Genomic DNA, 23,909 nt, shown 5'->3' with positions numbered 1-23,909 from the left:
CCTCTTTTCTCTCCTCCCTCCTCTTGATGTGTTGAATCTTATTAACACCATTTGCCATCACAACACAACACACACTCAGCCAGTCGGTTTGTTGACTTGCTTACAACGCTGCTGCTGTTCGCTCTGCTGAACGCTCCGCACCGCTTCTGTACGTTTGTCACACCGGCCTTCCCCAAATTTAATTGGTGCTCGTTAGAGGAAAAAAATGCTGTTTTTGCTCCATTTTCACCAAAAAAAAAAGCAGGAGGGGGAGAAGTCTATGAAAATGTTAATTGATAGCGGAACGAGGACAACACTAGCAATTAGTGCAGGCTGACAGATGAGCAAGACACTGCACTGGAGACTTTGATGACTACAGGAACTCTACACATATACACACATAGACACATGCCAAGTTAGCCGGCAGGGCCATGTAGAGGAGGGCCACTGTTTGATTCAGGACGTGAGATGACTGCAAATGGGCTCTAGTGTTCTTAGTTAGCATAAACGCACATACACTTGCACAGAGGCGAGAGACATGAAAACAAACATTCATATCAGCCGACACACACACACAGATACAGACAGAAAAATGTGTTGCTGGGGTTATCTGCTAGTTTTAAGAACACATCTTGATGCTGCTGTCTCTCTGACTTCACTCTCTCTCTATTTCTGAACACTGTCGTGGAAACGCTGCTGCCCGGGGGGTTGACTTGATTTTGTTTTGTGATGATATGATGTGGAAGTGTATGCTTAGTGTGCTACGGAGAACCTGAACATTACTGGATTTTTGAGACCGATATTGATATTGATATTTGAGAGTAAAATTGTTGGGGTTTTTTTATTTCTTACATAAACGCATAACATGAACAAGTATCTTTACCAAGACCGACCTCCAAAGCCCCGGGTTCATTGTTATCAATTGGCTGTGAGTCATTTGATTAATTGCAAATCTTTCAGGGGATTTGTGCCACAAACATACAATGTCAGGTTCTAAGGCAGGTCCTGCAGTGTCGGCTAATCTCATGACCCAGTCTTATGAAGGGCCATGTTCAACATGGATCACTTTAACTCTATCTTAGTTTTTATTGTGCTCATATGGTACTATTCCTACAAAAAGTTGCCCTTGGACCCCTAACAGGTTGATCAGGCCATGTTCATCAGTTCACCCAGGAACACGTGATTACTTTGACAAATAAAACTGAACATTTCATGAAAAATTCTTCATTTGTTTTTGGTGAAACACTGAAAAAGCAGTCGTTCGCATCACAATCTTGACGACACCTGCTCAATTCTCACCCTTTGTTCTCTTCTTTTCTTCTATTCTCATCCCTCTTTCCTGTCCCTGTGCCTCCCCTCCCCTCCTCTCCTCGTCCTCAGGTGAGCCTGCAGTGGCCAGAGAGAATAACTGTCTGAATGCTGCCAAGGCCTGCAACCTGAATGACACGTGTAAGAAGTACCGCTCGGCCTACATCAGCCCCTGCACCAGCCGCGTCTCCACCGCTGAAGTCTGCAACAAGAGGAAGTGCCACAAGGCCCTGCGGCAGTTCTTTGACAAGGCAAGGCACTTCTGACACAAGCTTATCAAAAAAAAGAAGGGGAAAAAACTCAAAAGCACACACACTGGAGGTTTTCCAAACGACTGATATCTAATAAAAGCTGAATGTCCACCACAAAGGACCTGCTTCAAAAGGAAGAATGATTTTGAAGTGGATAAGTTAGAGGGGTTGTCAAAATCACAATAAATAATCATGTGGGCCTTTTTGTTCAGGGTTTGCTTTTCCAGCACTGAGCTTTGACATTCAGTGATCAAACACAAATTTTTGCATAATAATCTATAAAATTCTCCCTATTGTTTCAGAAAGATGTTTTCAAAAAAAATTGCAGTGAACGTTTGGCCATTTTCTGTTGTCAACTATAATATATAATGCAAGCATGTTAAATCAAGAGATTGACAGAACTTTGATTGGACTTGAAAAATCCTCCACAGGAAGAGCTAAGTTTTAAATTTTCAACAATTGCAGGGTCGGTTTGTTTAGAATAAACAGAGGAAATGGGTAGGTCGACAGAAAAAAAATAACATTAAGACAACTTCAACAAAAAACCAAGATCAGAAAATATGACGAAAATATGACGAAAAGAAAAAGAAAGGTCGCTTCACTTCTAAAGTTAATGTTGTGTTGTGATTCTCGTGCCACACAGGTTCCTCCAAAGCACAGCTATGGCATGTTGTTCTGCTCATGCCCGCTTAGCGACCAGACAGCATGTTCTGAACGCAGGCGTCAGACCATCGTCCCTGTCTGCTCGTACGAAGAAAAACAGAAACCCAACTGTCTCGAACTGCAGGCCTCCTGCAAGACCAACTACATCTGCAGGTAGGAAACGGCAGGCCTTCAAAATGTATCCAACGGGCAGATACGAACCGGGGACACCTTAACCCGGAGGTCTATAAGAAACCAGCACTACAGCTAATGCACTGACTGAAGTATAGGGCAACATAATATGTATGAAACGTGTCAAAACACTATCACCACATTAGGTTACTCCACTGCCCAGATGCACAGATTTCATCACCTTCATTACCAGGATTGGTACATCCTGGCTACCATGATGTCCAGTGTGCGCTATGGGTGATGTTGCAGGTGTGTGCGTAATATTAAAGGTAATGTTCAGACCAACATTGCATCAAAACGTAGTCTCCAGCCAAAAAAGGCAGGGTTGTGTGTCAAAAATGCTCTTGGGTCAACTTTTGCCAGAGCGTAGTCCGTTACCTGGCAACGTCCTGCACTGATCGATCAAAATCATGCAAGTGCATAGTACTGGTAGAATACTCTGTGATGTTTACCATGTAGCATTTTGCTAATCCTACTTGTTGGCTGGAGCAACTTTCCAAAGTTGTAGAATCCTGCTTCAAAGGATGAAGGAAAAGGGTTAGAGGCTAACTAAACTACAGTGTATAATTAAATGAAGGACTATATATCTGACAGTGCACAGAGCACATTCTGAAACACACTTGCTTTGGTCACTTAAGAGGACATTGCATTGACTTGCATTAATTCCCTGGAGACTTAATCTAACCTCACTTGAATGTTAATCTTAACCCTAAACCAAGTCTCAGCTCCTCAAACTTAATCATCTACCTTGTGGGGACCAGTGTTTTGTCCCCACATTGTGATTAACAAGAACGCACAAACAACAAACGTGCCCATTGCACACGTCTTCACATTGTATAGTCACTGCAGTCACCAACACCAGCAGAAATAAATGGTCTCAGATTCACACACATGTGTTATGCTGTCTCCAGAGGGATTCAATGGAAGCATTAGGCATCATAAATGAGCTCCATTTGGACTGTGGCCTCAGGTCTCCCTCCCTGCTCACCCTTTGTCTGTACTTAACTTCAAGCAGCAGGACGGCAGTAAATTCTTACTGCACGTTTCTGTCCTTCCTTCCATCTCTGTCTTTTTTCTTTCCATGGCGCTCTCTATCCGTCAGACATACGCTCAGGGCTGAACAACAGGTCTCACTGCAGCGCGGCTTCCTCCCAGTCCATTTGTCAGTTAGCACGGAGAGATTAAAGCCATGCATTTCCACAAGCTCCCTCACCATATGTCAGCTGTAGTATACTGGCTGCTATTGAGAACTCTCACTACGCACTGCGTGGCTGTGCACCAGATTGCTGTGATTAGGTAGATCACGCTGTGAGTGCATATAGTATGTGTACTGTGTGTGTTTGTACATGCATAGCAGGTTATAACTGTCTCATTCAGATAAACACAGAAATCTGCTTGTTTTTCTGTAACATGCAGCCTGTTGCAGTCGCTCCTGTCTGTTTTCTTATTTTTTCCTTTATTCCTTTATCATAACTTGGTATTTTATGCATAACAGAGCGCCACAGGAAATCATTCCTGCCTGTGGCCATCAAGCTGTTCAGCGCCTCCCTCTGAGTGTCAGACACTCAGAAGAAACAGACAGATTCTGGGCCGTCATATATTACTACCTCATTATTTATTCTTTATTCTCTATTTATATTCACCAGTGCAATACATATATATACATATATATATACATACATATATATTTTTTACCTTTATTTTTCACTTAAATATTGTAAATGTGTATATTTTTTATATCTTATATTTGTACATACTGCTCATTTCTAAATTTATGCTACTTTCTGCTCTTGAGTGGGAGCACCTGTAGCTGTGTGATTTCCCCCCGGGGATCAATAAAGTATTTCTGATTCTGATTCTGATTCTGAACTGTAAAACCAAAATTGTTGTGTTGTGTTGTGTCAAGTGTGTTTGTGGAGTTTTTAACCACAAGTGGTGTCAAGCCTCAAATATATACACAACGACTTTCTTAGCTTTCATTTTACGACTTTGGTCTTATTTTTGTAGTTTTGGCCATCATCATTCCAGTTGGTCATAATAACAACTTAGCTGCTGAGATCTTGTCACATAATCGCACAGATTGTAAATAATTTAATAATACATTTAAATGTGTATTATTTTGAATAAATACATTGTATAAAAAAAGCTGAATCTGTCCAGGAACATCTATTTTTCGTTTCTGCAGACTGACTCCCTGGTTTAACGTTGGTCCACTGTTCTTTCTGCTGTTGTACATGCAAACAGTTTTACTGTGGAATGAGGAATTTTATATGGGACACTGCCAAATACATGATTTAGTTCATAGGGACTAAACTAGGGGTTTGTTTGCAGTTTTGGCCATTGGTCATTTTGATTACACAGAAAATTAATTGTTGAGATATTTTCCAAAAGCCCAGGAACATAAAAGGTCACAGGTTGTAAACATACGATCCAGATTTAGAAAAAATCTCTTTTTCATAAAGATGTTACAGATTTCGCCTTGTGTCAAAGTGCTGGTATATCACACTCAATCTAACTTCAAATGGTGAATTCCTTGGGAACTGAAACTCCCATTTTAATTTCACATGCCACTGCACCTGTGGCAAAAGTGTAAACAAACATTTATGAAAGCAGTAAATGAAACAGAACAGAGCTGGTGGAGAATTGCCTTTAGCCTCATTCATTCCAGGATATAAAGCAGCCGCAGCATACGTAAGAGGGTCGTCGTACTCCGCTGAAGGTAGCCATTAAGAAGGCTAATTGCATTGAGAGAAATGACTTCCAGCGTGCACTCATTTGGACCGGGCATTTTGCTGCACATTCCAGTCACATTGGCCATCTGAATTCCTCATATAAAATCTATTGGAGCTATAATCATGTTCGGCTCTGAAATATTTTTGGATGTGTGTGTGTGTTGCAGGTCACGTCTGGCTGACTTCTTTGTCAACTGCCAGCCGGAGCCTCGCTCGCTGTCAGGCTGTCTGAAGGAGAACTACGCAGACTGCCTCCTTTCGTACTCGGGTCTGATTGGTGAGTTCACATGTACACGCGATTGTTATTGGTCAGCCTTGTTTCGGCATTTACTCCAGGTCTCTGTGGATTGCTGTTCATTTTCTTTAATGATGTCTTTAAAAGATAATACGTTTTGGTTTTTTGCAACTTAGATCTTGTTTTTGTTGTTTTGTTTCTTTTGCCACGACGTATCTGGGAACAAGATATACTCTGATATTAGCATAATCATAATATATCAGCACCGCTATTTCTCACTGTGTATCAGCTCCTTCTAGTGAACACTGGTGTGCACAAGTCTCTAACTAAAAATGAAAACAGTGGCGAACATATCCTTGTTGAAATGGATTCATTAAGCTAAGAAAATCAGCTTGGAATGATCAGCTGTTGATGAGACTGCCACATTGCTGACTTCAGCTGGAGTGCAGATCACACAAAGGCTACTGACTAGAAGTCTGTCTACAAACAAAACAGCAGGTAAATCAGATGATTTAAACTATTTGGAGGTAAAACTGAAAGTGAGAAAAGGTGGTAATAATCCCTCATTGACCTGAAAAACTATGTGTAAACTGTAACTGTAGGTCAAAGTTTGAGCAGGATGTGGGTCTGTAAACTGTAATGGATGTGTCCCACAGACTCTTGGGTCATCATTTCACCATTAGCCTTTGTGTCCAAATCTCAGCAATTAACTTTGTGACTAAAATGTTATAACCGATAGAAATGATGGACAAAACTATGAAATTAAGACCCAAATTGTAAATCCTTTAATCTGTTGTAACCCCAGTCTCGATCACTATGTGAACCTGCCAAACTGTCCTCACAACCCATTATGTCCTCACCACAACTGTGAGCTTTCAAGAATCGGTCCTCGCAAAACACTAAACCAGACCACACATACACACACACCGTCCACACAGCGCCAATTCATTCTGCCTACTGCAAAACAAAAAGGCCTGTTTTGGAGCGCAGCCAGCTCAAGGGAACAATCCATTGGGGGAGTGAGAAATCACTGACTGAAGCTATTTACTTTCCCTCGCGGAGAGAGAGCCTATTCTTCACTCCGGCTTCTCTGCATTCTGCTTCCTGCGGAAACTCCACCACACTGCGTTACTCCTGAACGAGGGGAGGAGAGAGAGAAATAAATGTAACAATGATTTAACTTTGTTATTATGGCTTTCATCATTTAACACAGAGGGAGGATGATAACTGACTCTTTTTTTTTTTCTTGACAGTCAGCAGCATATTGGGGTTCTTGACAATGACAATTCACAGAGAATCCTTGTTTATGGATCAGATCTCTTACTAAAACAAAGACAGATGAATGCATGAATGAAAAATAATTCCGCCCACCTGCTGCAGGTACCGTGATGACCCCCAACTACCTGCGCTCACCCAAAATCAGCGTCTCTCCCTACTGCGACTGCAGCAACAGCGGCAACAACAAGGACGAGTGTGACAAGTTCACAGAGTTTTTCACAGAGAACACCTGCCTCCGTAAGTCATCCCTCTGCCCAGCTGTTTACTATCCTATTTTCTTCTCCTCTTTCCTATTGTACTTTAGTCTTATCTGTTCTTCTTAATTATGTTCTCCTACTTTCTATTTCCATCCACTCTGCTCTGCTGGTCTCTTTTCTGTTTTGCTCTTTTATCCCCTCTTCTTGTCTTGTCTCTCCTCCTCTCGGTCTCTCCTTCTAACCAAATATATCCCATTGCCGTGCTTGCATTGTTATCCCTCTGCATTATAGAGAAACCAGTCGTATTGCACCACGGTGTCTGAATGTGTGTATGCCTCTTTGTTCGTTTGTGTGCCTAAAAGCTGTAGCAGAACTCCTGCTCCAGATCTTTGACAGAAAGCAGCTTTGTCATCCAGCGCTCTTACACAATGACTTTAATTAACAACACACACACACACACACAACCTACCACCAGCCAAGATTAATAAGTTGCAGGACATTCCTTCCAAGCTGTGGAGATAAGAGCCAGATTCCTTGTGTGTTTCTCTGTAATCAGAGCTCATTCTGCTCCTGTTGTTTTGATAGTACACTCGGTGTCAGTCAGCCTGCTGCTCTCCTCCACAACACAGTTTAAGTGTAATGTGATTCTTCATTGATTCCTGTACGGAGGTCAGAACACAGGGTCAGATGGAGAGTATCTTGCTCAAGGACACCTAAGCTGAATGAATGTTTGTAATCACCTTCGCTTGAAGGATGGTTGCTGAAATCTAGTAGACTACTTGATTGGATGGAACTAGATTTAGTATAAGATTTTGAATCCATAATGAAATATTTTACAAATTACAAGATCTGTGTTCATCCCAAAACATAAGCTCATAAAGCAAAGTCATCCTAATGTGGATTTTCATATTAATAATAGGGATAGAAAGGGATGAATGAATGAACAATAAGTAGTTAATTGGCTATGATTGTATCTGGGTTGTCATGCTAAAGTGCACCTATTCTCTCAGGCTGAATTACAAAGTGTGGCAATTAGGGTTGGGCCTCAGCAGCCAGTTCCACTTTGGATCCTGTTTCAGGTTGATGATATCGTTGGATTTGCTAAGCACTGATGCAACCGGATCTCTTGTGGAATCTTTTACCTCTTCATGGCCTTTTTATTTGCAGAATGCTTGCGGAACTTTTATTTTTAGCTGGTGCTTAATTACCACTTTCTTTTGTTGGAATGGCGTTGCCAAGTGGCAGATCAGCTGTTGCTAACTTTTAATTGTGTAAATTCCTGATTAAAGGCCAGAATTAAACCTGGCCTGATTCTTCTGAAACTCTCGGTTCAACTTTAAAGTAATCTATAACTTTAGTTACTTGTAGTATTGAAAGTTGAGCCTAAATAGATTCAATAAGGATTTTTAATTGATTTGGATTTGATAAGAGGATTTGATTCAGGTTCGATAGAATGATTGAACCCCAATCCAAGTGGAAGTATAACATAATGTTACATTTTCTCTAGTTGCTTAAATGAAATGCTAATCTGAAGACACAGCTCCTCTTCATGCATGTAAATAGAAACTTAAGGTTGAAATACAAACTGCATCATGAGAATAGAGGCACACTCTGTGATGTTTTAGCTGAGGACATCTCATAATAGCCAGTCTTGAGGTGAGGGTGTTTAATTAATTAGCTTATTCTTGTGCTCATTTCACAAGAGTGCTGTTGAAAACATCAAACATGTTCAATAGTAATAATTGTGACGTTCAGATTATGTCGGGGATTGTGGATTGAGATTAGATAGGAACGTGCCAGTACTTTCATAGCAGGAGAACTACGAGGATCCACAATGACCCTTGTCGATGATCGTGACTGTCCTGTCCACAGTTTACCAGCATCACATCATATATTCATGTAGAGTAGCACACATTGACCCCGCTATCTGTTCATATACACAATTGCCAGTTGCCTCATTAATGAATCAATTAGGTATTCAATTGATGAAGCAGTGAACTGCAAGACGCCATCAATGTGTTCCTACGTAGGTGTATGATCTAGAAGACGATGTGCTTCACAATAAGAGGGATGAGTTGCTGCTGGTGGTTCAGCTCTGCACGGGCAAAGTGGGCGGTTTGATTTTCCGGTTTGAATGACAGTTACCAGATGAGAAAACACCAAGAAGATGCAGCCTCATTTTCAGCAGCTCTTCTCTCTTTCACCCTCTCATTTGTCTTCTCCTCTTCTATTATCTTTTTTCCCCTCCCTCCCTGTTTTCTCAGCTCTGTTGTCTTTTTACCAGTCGGGGTTAACAAGGTCGGTCTGCCGAAGATAATGAGGGCTGCCACAGTCAGTGTGTGTTTGTGTGTGTGTGTGTGTTTCAGCCTGTGTGTGTGCATCTTGTGTGTGCGTGTGTGTGTGAGATGTGTAACGTACATATCTTTGTCTGCATTATTTTTTTATATGTGTGTGTCCGTGTGAGAGTTGCAAGATCAAAGGGGGTTAATGTGGGTTAAAACAAGCTCTCTCTATATACCGTATATCTATTATTTGCTTTTATTCACCGCAGGGAGCCAAGCAAAGGGCAAAGAGGAGGACTACCCCACATCTGAATTTTCATTATCAGTCTCAATTCTGTATTCTTGCTCACTCTTGCTCACTGCTTATTTGACCATTACAGCCCCTTCCTTTTACTTGTTCTCCTGCTCGTGCCTCACCTCACTTCTTTCTGCTCATCCCATCTCTCCGTCTCCATCTCCCTCCTTTCATGCCCTCCCTCTTTCTGCTCTCATTAAGTTTGCTCAGCAGTAACAGGAACTGACAACTCTGAAGATCCTGACACACGCCGGCTACAGGGTCATGACTAGAGAGAAACTACAAGAGAGGAAGGAAAAGAACAGTCAGAAAGAGAGAATATGGGAAGACAGAGAGAGGACTTTCTGTTCTTATACTGCGCTTTAGATGTTTTGTTGTTCAGATATGGAGGAGAATTGCCAGGGATGATTGTCCAACTGTGACAGACACATGTGTAAAAATATTAGCATCCTCTGACACAGTAGTTACCAAACGTTTTAGCTCTTGACGCCTTAAAATGAAGCAGTGCCTGCATGTCTGCTTATCATCAAGGGTTATGATTTATGTCATATATCTATTGTTTATAAAGTCAAACTGAAAGTGTTTTCCCATGTTTTGAGTCATTTTAGAAACCTTCAGATGTAAAAACATATCCAGTAATATCCAAATTTAGCATATATTTGTTTCTGTTTTCCTATCCTGTAATTCTGTAACTCCTCAGAGTTACCTTGCGACCCCTTGGAGGGGTCCCCACCCCCAGGTTTGGAACCACTGCTTTAATAATCTCAAGAAAAACATGGGAGCTTTAATGTATTCAAAGCCTTTCCAATGTAATGCCTCCCCAATTCCAGACTATGTACTGAATATGCAAAGGTCACCCCATCCAACATGAATCATAACTCTAGTATTACAGCAAACCTTGTACATGTAAAGTGAGATAAAGTGGTAATATGGACATCTGTGAGAGGCAATCATACTGCTTACACAAGTATCTGCTGCAGTGGGAAGATGATATCGTGTTTATTCAAATGCACCGTGATGTTTGCATTTGGGAAGGTTAAATGAATATTTGGTTTAGTGCTTTTAGTGTGTGTACTCTTGTATTTTATCATTTTTAGGATCAATTAGAGTTTCAGACCTTGACAGTGAGGATATTTTTGGAAAGCAAGGACATTTGGTGTGGTCATCACTTCTTTAAAAGATCTGTTTGAGGGTTAAGGCATGCTTTTAGGGTTTAGAATAAGGACGATACTCACCTGATATGGTTTCAGGTCAGGTGTGTTGATGTCATCCATTCCCAGAATAGGCAGCTCCCAGGATACCATCAGCTGCATATTGTAGGTTTAGTATCCATTAAGGAGACACTTTAGTACCACCTCAAGCATTTTAGAGTACACGTATAGAAGTACAAACGTGTGTAAGTAAGTGTTAGTGTATTTTGGGAAAGTATAGCCTCAGTACACATATACATCTTTTGTATCATGATTTGTTTGCTCAGTCTACAGTGGCTGTGAATTATCTTCATGTATCCAGAGTAAATAGTAGCAGAGTTTCCATTTACTCTCCATTGAATCTATTGAGCTAAGGCATACACTCTGTCTTTGGTTTATTATCCAAATACGCTCAAAGATTAGAGCTCTGCTCTTAAAGCTTTCACTTCGTTAACGCTCCACCCTGCCAAAGGAAATTCAATTGATTGAGAATAACGGAGAGGACAATTAATGTATAAACAGACAGGCACCGGATAGAAAAGTATGTGATATTTTATATTGAATTTTATATCTACAAAACAGAAATCAACTAAGCTCAAATGCACGTCTGACATCTCGAGGTGTAATTTGAGATGCAAACTGTTTTTCTCTGTGCTGTGAATGTAATTAGGCCTTAGGTGAGGAGACAGAGGAGCCCATCAACACTTACAATATGCTCATCAGCCTTCTGCTGTCTCGACACAAAGCTAACAGCTACACAATCACTTGCTCACACACACAAGCAAAAATTAAACATGCACATGCACACTAATGAGAAAAGTCGCACATATCAGGGCTGCAGGATATCCACCTGTTTTGTGCTGGTTGTCGCATCTCAGATATGAGTGCTAGAACAAATCAGCAGCCTTGTATATAAAACTTCTTTTCAAGACAATGTTAAACAAATATGTTGAGAAATTGAAAATAGGCATTGTTAGTTTGCAGAAAAAGAAAGACGAGTTCTAAATGCCAGTTTATTTCAGAACCAGGGCTTGTCACATTATATGTGATGGCCTAATCCCCTCCCCCAGATACATACAGTATATGCTTACTCTTGCTTCCATACATACACATACACACATAGAAACAAAAACATATGAATTGAACTCACCAATCAACTACTCAACTAATCTTTTTTTTCTTCAGACATCGTCTGTCTGTTTGTCACTGTGAGAGAGAGATGTCTGGTCTAAGCAGATGAAGTGAGAGTGTCTCCGGCTCTACTTAGTTCAAGATTAATAGTCCCGTTTATTAAATGTGCAGAGTGGAACTAACTCAAAGGTTCTTTCTAGGTCAGGGTGAGTTTAAGCAGAAGCCACATCCACAGGGGGAGGAAAAGAAAGATGCTGCGTACACTAACTGTGAACAACATGTATTTAAGGGTTAGCGAATATCTTTCAATGCACACTAGTATCCAGATGTCTTGTCCTAGACAGGAGACTGGTTCAGTGCAAGAAAACCTTAATTTACTTCTCCAAGAAATCCACAATATTCTAATGGTGATCTGTCAGACCTGCAATTAGAAGTTAAACTATTGAGAACATCCTGTGGTTTCTTTTGCTTAAGGAAATATCTAGAACTAGGTCAGCAGGAATTAGGGAATGCTGCCATGGGTGCTTTCAGAGAAGACCTTAAGGAGACGAGGCCGGGCCAAGGGAGTACCCTTCTGGGCTTTAGGATGCCACAGTGTGGAGGTGTGGACTTGAGTCAGCTGAGTTGAGTTGAGCAAGTCCTCATAGCAAAACAACAACAGGAAACCTTTTTGGCGTATTTCAGAACTGGTCCAGACTGACTCATATGAGTGTTTTCTGATCTGTTGTCTCTGTGGTTAAAGTGAGGTTGAGTTTGGGACAACTTAATCTACTTAGTAAAGAGGGGTGTCACGATTTAAACATTTATGATCCCCACAGGGTTTATTATACAGTCAGTGACCGTTCAACGCAACCCCAGTCTTATTATTCTATTTATTTATTGTTCGTTTCAGTTTGATTAGTTTATTTTGAATACTGTCTACATCTGTTATGTGGAATGGCACTACACTTTTAGTTTTTTGTTGGTTTTCCATGACGATGCAACTATTTTTCGAGTGGTCTCTTTTATATTTGGCTTTGAATTTGGCAAAAAAATACAATGAAAAACAATAACCTGATCCAGCAATAAGAATATATGCAACCGTGTACATCATATATAGACATAGCCATGTGTCTTTGTGCATGTATGTATGAGTATTTCAGTGGGGTTAAAGAGCAGTTATGCAGATCAGCTCTCCTTTCCTTTACCACAGTATCAGGGTCATAATTCACTGTTGGAGGGCAGAATATCATTACGTTCAAACAGCAGCTCTGTAAAGCTCAGCTTTCCTCTGATGTGTGTGTGTGTGTGTGTGTGTGTGTGTGTCTTTTACATCAAAGCCATAGAACGCTATTAATAGGGCCACTAATGGACTCTAATGGTAAATAGCCACATCAGCACTCAGGTTTTTGACTGTGTGGTGAATTTATAATGGGGGGAAGTGATAACAAAACCTAAGTACCTTCTAACTCACCTTTAATTGTGGTTTAAGATGGCGCGATATAAAGCTTTATTTTAACATGGGGACTAACAAGCATGTGATTCATGATGAGATCCAGCTCGGTACTAAAGTGACCTGCTTGGAATTACGACGTAGTATTTCAGGTGTGGCAAACTAATTATGTACCAGCTCAGCACAACTCACTCAGACTCATCAAGAGATGTGTTTGGAGCCTTCATAATAAATAAAGTAAAAAAAAAAATCTTTGTCAGAGTAAACCTGCTTATTCTGTCAGATATTTCAGTGTGTGTGTGACCTGGTTGGTGTAAATCTTAGTTCACCTGCAGTAGATTATCGCTTGCCAAGAATTACTTTCTGTACTTTGTGTACCACTCACCTCCCCCAAAAAAGTGTTTTGTTTTTCACAGCTAATTAGTGCTGTCTCCCACTTTCCCTCTGTAGGTAATGCCATCCAGGCCTTTGGGAATGGGACAGATGTGGGAGTGTGGCAGCCGATGTCCCCTGTCCAGACCACCACCTCCACCACCACCCCCTACCAGAGGAACCGCGAGCGCAACCCCAACACCATCGACAACAACATTAACACAGACCCTGGTATCTACCACTTCTGTGGCAGCCTACAGGTTAGACATGCACACACACACACACACACACACAATCTAGTTTTGGATTCAGAGGACGACGTGTTTGGAGGCTCAAGGGTTCCAGCCGGTCCGGGACAAATCTAATCCCATGACATAAAAACACTTCCAAAACTTTTTTTCTCTGTAGAAAGTTTCTGAGCTACCGATGCTCTTCATCTGACCTGCCGGTTTTTCTATCCTTTCTATCAGTCTCACTATCCAAATATCTCCAGTGTCTGTTCATCTATAGCTATCTTACTGCCAGTCTGTTTGTCTGTCCCTGGTGCATACCCCACTTCCTCTTCATCCTCTGGCTCACTTCTGTCTCTTTTTACCTTTTTACGTTCCATTTGTTTATCTGGTTTTGTCACAATGTCAAATATGTCAAGTTAAAACACTGAATCAAACACTACAAATAAAGGCTTAGTGTTCAAAGGGTTCATGTTGCTAATGTAAGTCTTATGCATAAAACCAGTTTACAGCAAACCACCACAGACAAGCTGTAGTTAACAAGTGGCTGGTGGAGAAACTGGAACGTTTAGCATCTAAAGAGCCAGAAACTTTTCTCAGGTGTTGTTGGAGACCAAACCAGAGCTAAAAGGAGAGCATAATATCGGACGTCCGACTCCCACTGGGATGGCAATGTCTCTCTGTGTCTGCTCGATGTGCAAGCGGGCAGCCGTTTGCTATGTTGGCCGTAACAGTTTGATATGACGGTAGAATAGCAGAGCTGTGTGAGTTTGATTTTGAGTCTTTCTACTCTCTGGCGGTCAGTACAATAAAAACACCATTAGTACCAACTTGTACCACCATCAGCTTGGGCAACTTTCTCGTAACATTTCCAAAATAGTTTTTTTTCGTCATAGCATGTAAAATATTTCCAGATTTGACTCTATTCTCGGTACATTTACAAACAAAATACTACTTTGAACCCATCTTTTGCTCGTGGTATAGCATCCAAATGTTTGGTCCCATGACTCATGATTCATCCTCCACTTGTCTTTTCCCTGAATGTGCCTGATCTGAATTGGCCAGTGTGTCAGTTTGGCTGTTGACACGCTTGTGCGTATAGATCCATCTGTGTTCCTGTATGTGTGCTGGTCCCGTTGTGCCCGATAAGACTCTGAAACTGTATGTCTCAGTTGGAGCAGCCACTCCAGCTCTGCAGGAACAACAACAGTTATCTGGCTGATGAAACTGAGGGATCACAAGCAGCAATCCTGAACACCGGTGATGGGCTCCTCCTGGGTCGGGGAGGGAGTGGGGATAATACTGTCATTAGCTGCAGAGCGATGACAGGGACACAGAGAGCCCTTTCACATATAATAACACTGCAACCCAATGAAGCGTGAAGCAAGTTATTGTTTACCCACATTTACAGAAAATCCTCCTGCAATTTCAAACCTCAATCATTTCTTTTTGCAAACAACAATCATAACGATAAATGTCTCTTTTTATGTTTATGTTGTTGTGATTGTTCGTGATGCTCCACACTGACCATACATTACACTGCAGAGTTTCTGAATAGTATATGTTGCTGCATGTGAGAGAATCGTCTATGCTTTGGCTTTAAAGCCCCGATCTTCAAATATCTAAACATATGAACAAGCGCTTTGTGTGTTTCTTAACTGAACGTACTCAGAAATAATAATATCCCCATTCACTTCACAAAATCCAGTTTCTGAGCTCAGGTCAGTTGCTAAAATCAAAGTAAATTGGGCACTCGACCGAAACCAGAATATAAATAATGCAAAGTTATCAAAATAATTATTTGATTGATTTGATTTGTTAACTGCTAAATCTATGTATATTTGTAGAATCTAGTTTTTAATGCTGTATTATTGTGATTAAAGTGGAGACTTACTCTTAGTTTGATAGTGATCTATGTTTATTTGATATTTGGAAACACTTTAACACTTTAGTAACCTGGCTACCCTTTGGATTTGGGATTACAGATTGTGCCTTTAACTTTATGTCCATGGCACACTCACACACACACATACTGTATATGCAGGCATACAGCCCTGCAAGTTTATTCTACAGACAGATATTGTACATAGATGCAATTACACACTCCTGCCTGCACACATAAATACACACACACACACACATATACACAGTCTGTACTGATAATGAGCTTTGGTGGTGTACTGGTGCGTGTGTGCTGTTGGCACTGCTCTGATAGCACGTCAAATACAAGTTAATGAGAGAGTTGTGTTAAACCATTTTTCCAGTGCGTAAGTGTGTGTTCAATTCCTCAGTATATTGGACTGTGGTTGCATGCATGTGTGTGTGTGTAGGCATCAAGGCAGGCTGTAATGACACACTCGGGGGACAGGCCTGTGAGACGATTCACTCCACTCTCCTCATTGATCTCCCTCTCTCTCACACACACAGACATGCAGAATAATAACCATTAACCAGTGACTCAGAACCTCTCCACTTCCAGCAACTCGCAGTCCAACAACACTTACGACGGTGCGTTCACCTTGGCTTGAAAGAGGAGAATCAAAGAGTGGAGAAAAATGTGTAACCAGCTGAAAGCTCCTCAGCTTCCAGGGAGAGCTTTCTTTTTAGGAACTGGAGGAAAAACAGCTCGAGAATCGTGCCTTTTTTTTGACCGTAAGCTTCAAACTGAATTCGAGGAGTTTTGGTTTAAAATATCTCAGCAACTGTTGAATAGATTGTCTTGAAATTTGGTACAAACATTCATGCCCCCCAGAGGATGAATCCTGCTGACTGGTGAGCCCCTGACTTTTCTTCTGATGCCATTAGCAGATCAAAGTTTCACTTATCCTGTGAAATATCTACCAGACAGATTGCCACAACATTTGGTACATACATTCATGGTTCCCAGATATTGCGTCTTACTGACTTTGGTAATCCTCTGACTTTTTATCTAGCGCCGCCATCAGTTCAACATTTCAGTCTGTCCCAATATGGTGATTTATGACCAAATACCTGCAAAAGTGACGTCATTCCCCTCAGCTGTACTTTGTTTGGTACCAATTAGCAAATGTTAGCATGCTAATCTTTTCCTGCTCATCATCACCATTTTAGAATTGTCATTGCGAGCATGGGTTAGCATTAAGCTCAAAGCCTAGCATCACAGAGCTGTTAGCATGGCTGCAGACTCTAGTCTGGTTTATTCTTTGTGTGATGTGAACATATAGCGAGTGAGAAGACGCTTCCTTCATTTCCTTCCTCTTTTTTTTTTTTTAGAGGAAATAAAAACACTAGAAGAACTGCTTTTGCCTTTTCAACACACAACAGAGCTAGCTGCAAACCCACTACAGATAAAACAACATATACACACACCTGCCAGAACTGAGAGGCATACCACACACACACACACACAGTCTACAAGCCCCAGGGCTCCATCAGCCTGTTCTTATGAATATAGTTGACTCCAAAGCAGGAAAGAAGTGCCCTGGACAAATATGGAAATCTACCACATGCTAATGTGACTTTTCAGAACAGGCAGGTATTAGGCAAATCCAAAGCACGTGGACACAAGGCAGGAATATATATCTGAATGTGTTGACGTCCAAATATTTTTGAATTGGCAATAAGCATTGCAGTTGTTTATTATTATAGGATATTTACAAGGTATGCAGAGGTTTATATGGTTTTCATATGCATGCAATCACAATCAGTGATCTAATTCAAAGGGTTAGAAAAAAAACAGTGATATCTACCCTTGCAGGTTTTAAGATTCTGAATCCATCCATCTCATAAATCTCAGAGATGGATATGTAAAGAAAATAAAACCGAAAGTGTTTGCATGTCTAGACAGTAGTAAGAATGGGTAGGTGAGAAAACGTGGTTGCTGCATTTGTTAGTGTTAAATGGATATAAACAAACCTTTTAAAGCATCAGAAAAAACATCGACCATCAAAGAGTTGTCTTGTCGTGTGGTTGTCTTTGTGTTGAAATACCTGTCAACTAGTTTTACAAGTGAAAGACAGGTCTAATCTTGTGTTTTGAGTGGTGGTAATTTTGGGAGTTGCCCGACCCTTTTGTTTACATACAGATTGGATCCAGATCCAGAGTGTGCCATAAATTTGATCTCTTATTTCAGCAAGACAAGACTTCTAAAAATCAGCCTCTAAACTGTAGTTTTGAATCATATTGGTGACGTTATAACAGTAAAAAAATGTGCAGTGGCAGATGGAGCCCTTCTTCTAAATGGAATCTAGTTTCTAAATTCACATTCATATGATTTAAATTTCCAAATGTTTTGTTTTGAAACACTGAAAGTGCCCTCGGGATTTCAGACTTCAGCGACAAGCTGTAGAAGTTTATTATCATTACGGTCTCTCAGTGTTTCTGTCTGAGATGCGAAAATGTTTGAAACTTTTAACGCATCTAAACAATGCCTCTAAACACAGATGGGACCTCATCATGAAAAACAAACTGATGAAAGTTGTGTTTAGTCACTGTGTTCTTCACGCTTATATTTTCTGTTTCCACGCTTGGAATTCTTGGCTTGTTCCTTTGTTTGCTTCTTTATGCAGAGGCCTGCAAATACGCCATGATTTATAGACATCATTCCACCCGAGCTTTGGCTTTTCTTCGGTTTAGTGCTGAAACAAAGGTGAAATAACAGAATATAGTTTCTCACTTTCTGTATTACCATGCCCGCTACATCCTGTACATCCCTATTTTGGGTCTGAATTCACAATACTGTATACCAGAGCCATTTATTATTCTGTCACACCTACAGCCTGAGCACGCACACGTAAATACCCAGAAGCCAAAACTGGAGTTACATTCACTAATAGCATCCATCCTGAATACAGAGATTCAGTATGCAGGTTAGAAGCAGAGAACGTTCTCTTAAGCCACAGACTCCTTCACAAACTATAAAACTCCTAATCAGATGCTTAATATACCAAATACAGAGCAAAAATATGAGGTGTTCAGATGCTGATTATCAGGCCTGCGCTGCAAATCAGCTCATAGTGGGCTTGCAATCAACACAAGTGGTAATCACTTCTGATACTTCTAGAAATTTACCTGAAGAGTAAAGTCACAGAGAAAGTGAAGATTACTAATGTGATGCGTCGTCACTAAACAAATGTCATGTTTATTTGTACATTTGTCTTTTTTCAGTTCATGACTTGATTATATCCATTTTTTCCACATACAGTCATTTAAAAAAGGTACGTTAACACTTGGATGTCTTCCTTAGAGTAAACTCTGAGGTTGACATGCTTTATGTTAAAAAGCTCTTAACTATAACCATGTGCTCCAGACCTCATCACTCTAGATCCTGTCTCGTATATAGATACAGTAAATCTCAAGTTTCACTGCCAGTGCCCTTTGTAGGCTGAAAGTTTGGGGTGGTGGGTAGTGGTGGAGCACATCCAACTTTATTGTAGGTGGGTGAATTTTGTGTCATGTCACAGGCCAACAGTTTAAATTGGCTTATTATCTACAGTAACCTTTATGTTTCCGTACCATTACGTATTTGCCATAACCACAATCTTTCCCTAACCGTTACCGTGTCATAGCTGCAATGTGCAGATATTGTAGAATTCCATCTCGTGACAGGGTTTGTATACCAATATACAAGTTACTAATGCAGCAAGATCCCTCACTGGCTTCCCAGTGTGGACACAACCAGTTGTGTTTAAAGGAACATATAATCTAATCTCTGGTGGACAGGACCCGTTAGCCATGGGTTAGTATGTCTTTCCCCTAAAGATAAACAATCTTTTTTCTTTTTAAGACTGCTGTTTAAATTACATACATATACATTTAGTAAACAGACTACTAAGAGTCAGTGCTGGTTTATTAAAACCCTGAAGGTGAACTAACTAGTTTTAGTTGCCCTTTGCAGACCTGAACCGCAGCGCTGGACAATCAGAAAACACTCATATGAGTTGTTTTTTTTTAACATCATATGAGTCATTTTGGAAGACTTTAACAAAAATGACTGTGCATGCTGTAATGCTGCAGCCACTAACCTTCATTTACATATGTGGAAAATGTGCTTGTGTGTGCGAGAGAGAATCAAAGACGGTGTGTTTGAGCTTGCGACAGCCATTGAATAATAAATCTGAGATGAAATCTGAGTCTGGGTTTGACTGTCCCTCTGTGCTCAGCCTCACTGTTCTTCTCCTCTGAGTCAAAATATCACAGGCTTTAAAAGTTTAACTGGCTCGCAGGGTAAACTCTCCAAGGTTATTGTAGTTTTTCCAATTTAGCTTTAGTTTCCAATCTGCTTTTATGATCAGATCAGCACCGAGCGTTCATAAACGTACACATTGAATGTGATGGTTATTTGAAGTTTAGTCACAGTGTTTGAACACTGATGTCTGTGTGTTGTTTGTGTCTGTTGTGTAAACGTATTGACGGAATATTTTCAGTCTAATGAGGTTTTAGATTGTTCCATCGATTGTTGATCAAAGCAAATTAATTACCGTAGATCCTCGTGTCGACTTTCAGTTCAGTGTCAGCGACAGCTGTCAACGCATTGTAACATGCTTACTTTAACTTTAAAAAATGAGTTAACCTTAAACTTCATGAATGTATAATCTCACATTTGGATCTTTTTCATTAACGCAAGTATCACCACGAACATGAGTCTGTCTCTGTGGATGTTTCGGGTTGTAACACGAATTGTGATTCTTTGCATCTTTCTGTTGCAGGCTCAGAAATTGAAGTCAAACTCAACTGTTGATGGAGTCTTTTGTGTGGTAAGTTTGTTCTCAATTATGTAATACAATTCATTTTGTGAAATTCACAATTCAATCACAAGACCATGTATAAATGGGTTAACACAAAAAAAGAACATTCTACTTACAATTTAACTTCTGGTCAATTAAAAGCGACTACACGGCTTTGAGTGGGACACGATAAAGTCCAACTGACTTACCGTCTTGGCAGCAATAGTTGCCAGTTAATTTTACTGTTCCCTCATCAATAATGCCTGTCAGAGGCACTCAGAGTGAACCTTTCCTCACCTTTTTACTTCTCTGTTACAATTATGTTTCAGTTAAAAGGGTACCTGTTATTAGGCAGCCAAATCAAACTTTTTTAAACTAAATTATTGCCTATCTTAAGCATGTTTCAAGTCTCTGCAGGCCAATTGTTGCAGTGCATTTGGATATGATATATTGGTGGCATAGGGACACTGGGTCAAAAGAATGTCTTTAATTTGGGGAAAATATCACAGCCTGTAGAAACCTGCACACAACTCGTGTTGGGAGATGAAACCTCAAACCATTTTACCATTTCATCTCAGAAAACAATTTTATTGAAGACCACAAGGCAGTTGCTCGAGTTACCGAATAATCACAAACTCTAATCCGACCTCGCTGTCAGAAGTCTATCACCTCCCTCTGATGGGGATCGCCACGGCAATCCTTCTGCCTCCTTTGTTAACTCCTGTTGTTTGTAGTTCCTTTGAGGCTGAAAGGGGCTTGTTGCTTATCTGGCGGCTTTTAAAGTTCACTGTAAATGTCATTGTACAATAATAAGACAATGTTATGCACTGGACTGGCATTTAATAGAGGCAGGGACAGGTCTGGGGGAGATGACCCAGCAGTTAGCTTGCAGCTTTATTAGCAAGCCTAAGACCAGCGGTGAAGCTCTATATACACATACTGGTGGCACACACACACACACACACACATACGTTTTAGTTTTCCACTGTGGCATTCTAGTTGTAAAAACAACCTTTTGATACTGTGTCATACCAGATGAATATATTTAAGAGATTTTATAGGTGATATTATTGAATTAAACAGTCTTGAAGAATGCCACATCTTGCATGCATGAACTAAACTGCAGCCTGAAGTCCACTTAATGTCCCAGAGAGTGTAAGATGCCGATACTGGCAAACAAATCACCACCAATGAAATGGCTTCTCCAATGTGTGATAAATAAAGATCTAAATACATGAACAAAAAAAGCTGTCATGAAAAAGAGGCACTTGCCACAGCTGATTCATGAAACTTTCTTATGCCACAATCTGGACATTCAGACCAGCCGACAATTATATAGAAGCCTGTTTTTGAATTTTCCACGACAATTCAGGCACAGAAAGTGTTGGAATTGGTCCAGTAGATCGCCTCAGCCAGCGGCCGCAAAACAGGCTGCAATGGCTGCAACTTAATCCTTGGGGGCAACTGTGCGTGTCAAAGTATGTCCATTAAAAGTGCTTGTTTTTGCCACTGAGGCTCAGATCGTTATTACACTGTGAACTTCAGTCATTGAAGAAAACACAACACCTTTTGGGTTTGTGGGACGTCTGTGAAACTGTGTTGTCTCTCTCTCAGGACCCTCAGATAGACGGTCCAAGTACATCCAACGCCATCCTGAGGAACTCGGCCGTCTCCAGACGGCCCGCAGGCCTGGCCTCTCTGCTGCCCCCGCTGCTCTGGCTGTGGTACTGCAGCCTGATGGCGCTCTCCTCGCTGGGCGTCTTGTAGCCTCGCAGCTTCACAGCAACTAACTACAACGGACTGACAAACACACATTTGTATAAAAGAAAAAGCAAAACAAGAAATGATATCCTTTCTTCTCAGTAATACCTGTTGTACTTTTATTTCCCTCTGGATTCTATCTCTCTTTTGATTCCTACTTTTTTTTAATGAATTTTTTGGAAGCTTTGTTGTTTTATTGTTTGTTTTTTTGCATTGCAGCTGTGTGCTAAAACAGTGATCACTATACGTGTTAACTCAGTTTGGCTGTGTGTTCCCTTTGGGTGGGTTAGATGAAAAAAAAAAAGGGATTTAAAGCTCCTGTGTTGCTCACTTGGGCAGAAATGAGAAAATACTCGAGGACTACATTCCAATAAACCACAGCCGGTGGCTTTTGGAAAGGTACACACAATGTAAATTAGCATCGACTTTCAGAGTCGTCAAATCAGTTTTCACCCACGTCTGTTTGTGTGTTGAGGCTATAGGTGGGATCTTTCGCTTAAAAGTCACAGTCAGTTCAGTAACGGCTACATTTTATCACTTGGGCAGCGTTTTAGGTGTTATTCAGTCTCCTCTGTGGTTTGTGTATGTTTTGATAATGACGTGATCTGGTATTTAATTTTTTTTTTTTTTATGAAAGGTCCACGTAGATATTTACCTGACAAAAAAGAGTCGCTTGAAAGCCTTTTTTTTTTTCTTCTTTTTTTTTTTTCAGGGTGAACACCAATAACGTAAAACATCTGCGCTCAAACCGTCTTTACTGTAGCTCCTACTGAACACACACCGCCGCAGGCAAAAGCACACAGGCAAAGACCCACAAACACATACGGCACATTTTCACACATTCAGACAAAAACACAGAAACACACACACAGCGCCAGGCTTCCTGCTCCCTTTTTTACACCTGGGTTTTGCCAACAGAGTGATACTCACAGATCACAGGACGTTATACGCTGCTGTGGATTGGCTGAATCCACTCCACTCATTAGTGATTGTACATACTTGTAATTGTTAGAAGTCCAAGCCATGTTCAGTGTTTCTCCCCCGAAGGTGACAGAGAAGCTGCTGCAGTTTCACCTGAACAATTTCTTCTTGTGATGTACTTTGCTGCACTGCGTCCACTAAAACAAGAGCTGAGGAAAAGAATAGGCTTATTGTTGTAGAGTATATTCAACGGTAACTCACACCTCCATCGCTGCAAAGCTCAAAGCATCCTCTGTCACGACTTATCGCCTCAATTGTGAAACTGTCAACACGTGTTTGGGGAGGGAGCGATCGCTTGAACTTGACCATTTGCTAAACCCCAACACCCTTAGACTCTGTCACTACCGTAGTTTTGTATTCTAGCATAGCATGTATGCAGTTTACCGCACCGTAAGTGGCAGAGTCGCTCCTCGTTTTTGGAATAATTGGCCTTCAGCTTTCTGTGTGTTGATGGGAAACCTTCTCCAGCTGACTTTTGCTTATGGCTCATTTGAAAATGAAAACGGTGAATAAGGGTTTATGTTACGAAGCAATGCTAAAGCCTGTAATTTAGATCCCAGTAGAAGACATGGAAATAAAGGAGCAGCATTGTTATATCGAGCGAGTTGGCAGTACAGCATTATAAGGAAAACTGTATAATAATGGAACTCCATGAAGATGCTTTTATAGACAAACAACACAAACATGAGAAAAGAGAAATGGCTTTGAGGGTGAGGA

At 40.8% G+C, this 23,909-nt stretch overlaps 1 protein-coding gene across 1 annotated transcript in view; it reads left to right on the top strand.

Moving 5' to 3' along the window:
• The window catches only part of gfra1a (gdnf family receptor alpha 1a), an 80,232-nt gene extending 58,015 nt beyond the window's left edge, over positions 1 to 22,217 (top strand). The window contains exons 5-11 of the mRNA XM_070915842.1: positions 1,360 to 1,538; positions 2,182 to 2,354; positions 5,272 to 5,381; positions 6,720 to 6,854; positions 13,595 to 13,776; positions 20,433 to 20,480; positions 22,065 to 22,217. Of these exons, the coding sequence (XP_070771943.1) occupies positions 1,360 to 1,538; positions 2,182 to 2,354; positions 5,272 to 5,381; positions 6,720 to 6,854; positions 13,595 to 13,776; positions 20,433 to 20,480; positions 22,065 to 22,217 (980 nt within the window). The remainder of the gene's footprint in view (positions 1 to 1,359; positions 1,539 to 2,181; positions 2,355 to 5,271; positions 5,382 to 6,719; positions 6,855 to 13,594; positions 13,777 to 20,432; positions 20,481 to 22,064) is intronic.
• Positions 22,218 to 23,909: the final 1,692 nt, after the last annotated feature.

Source organism: Enoplosus armatus, chromosome 12, assembly GCF_043641665.1.
Source record: "Enoplosus armatus isolate fEnoArm2 chromosome 12, fEnoArm2.hap1, whole genome shotgun sequence".
Classification (NCBI taxonomy): Eukaryota; Metazoa; Chordata; class Actinopteri; order Centrarchiformes; family Enoplosidae; genus Enoplosus; species Enoplosus armatus.
The sequence above is the reverse complement of the archived record's forward strand: the minus strand, read 5'-3'. Positions and strand labels throughout refer to the sequence as shown.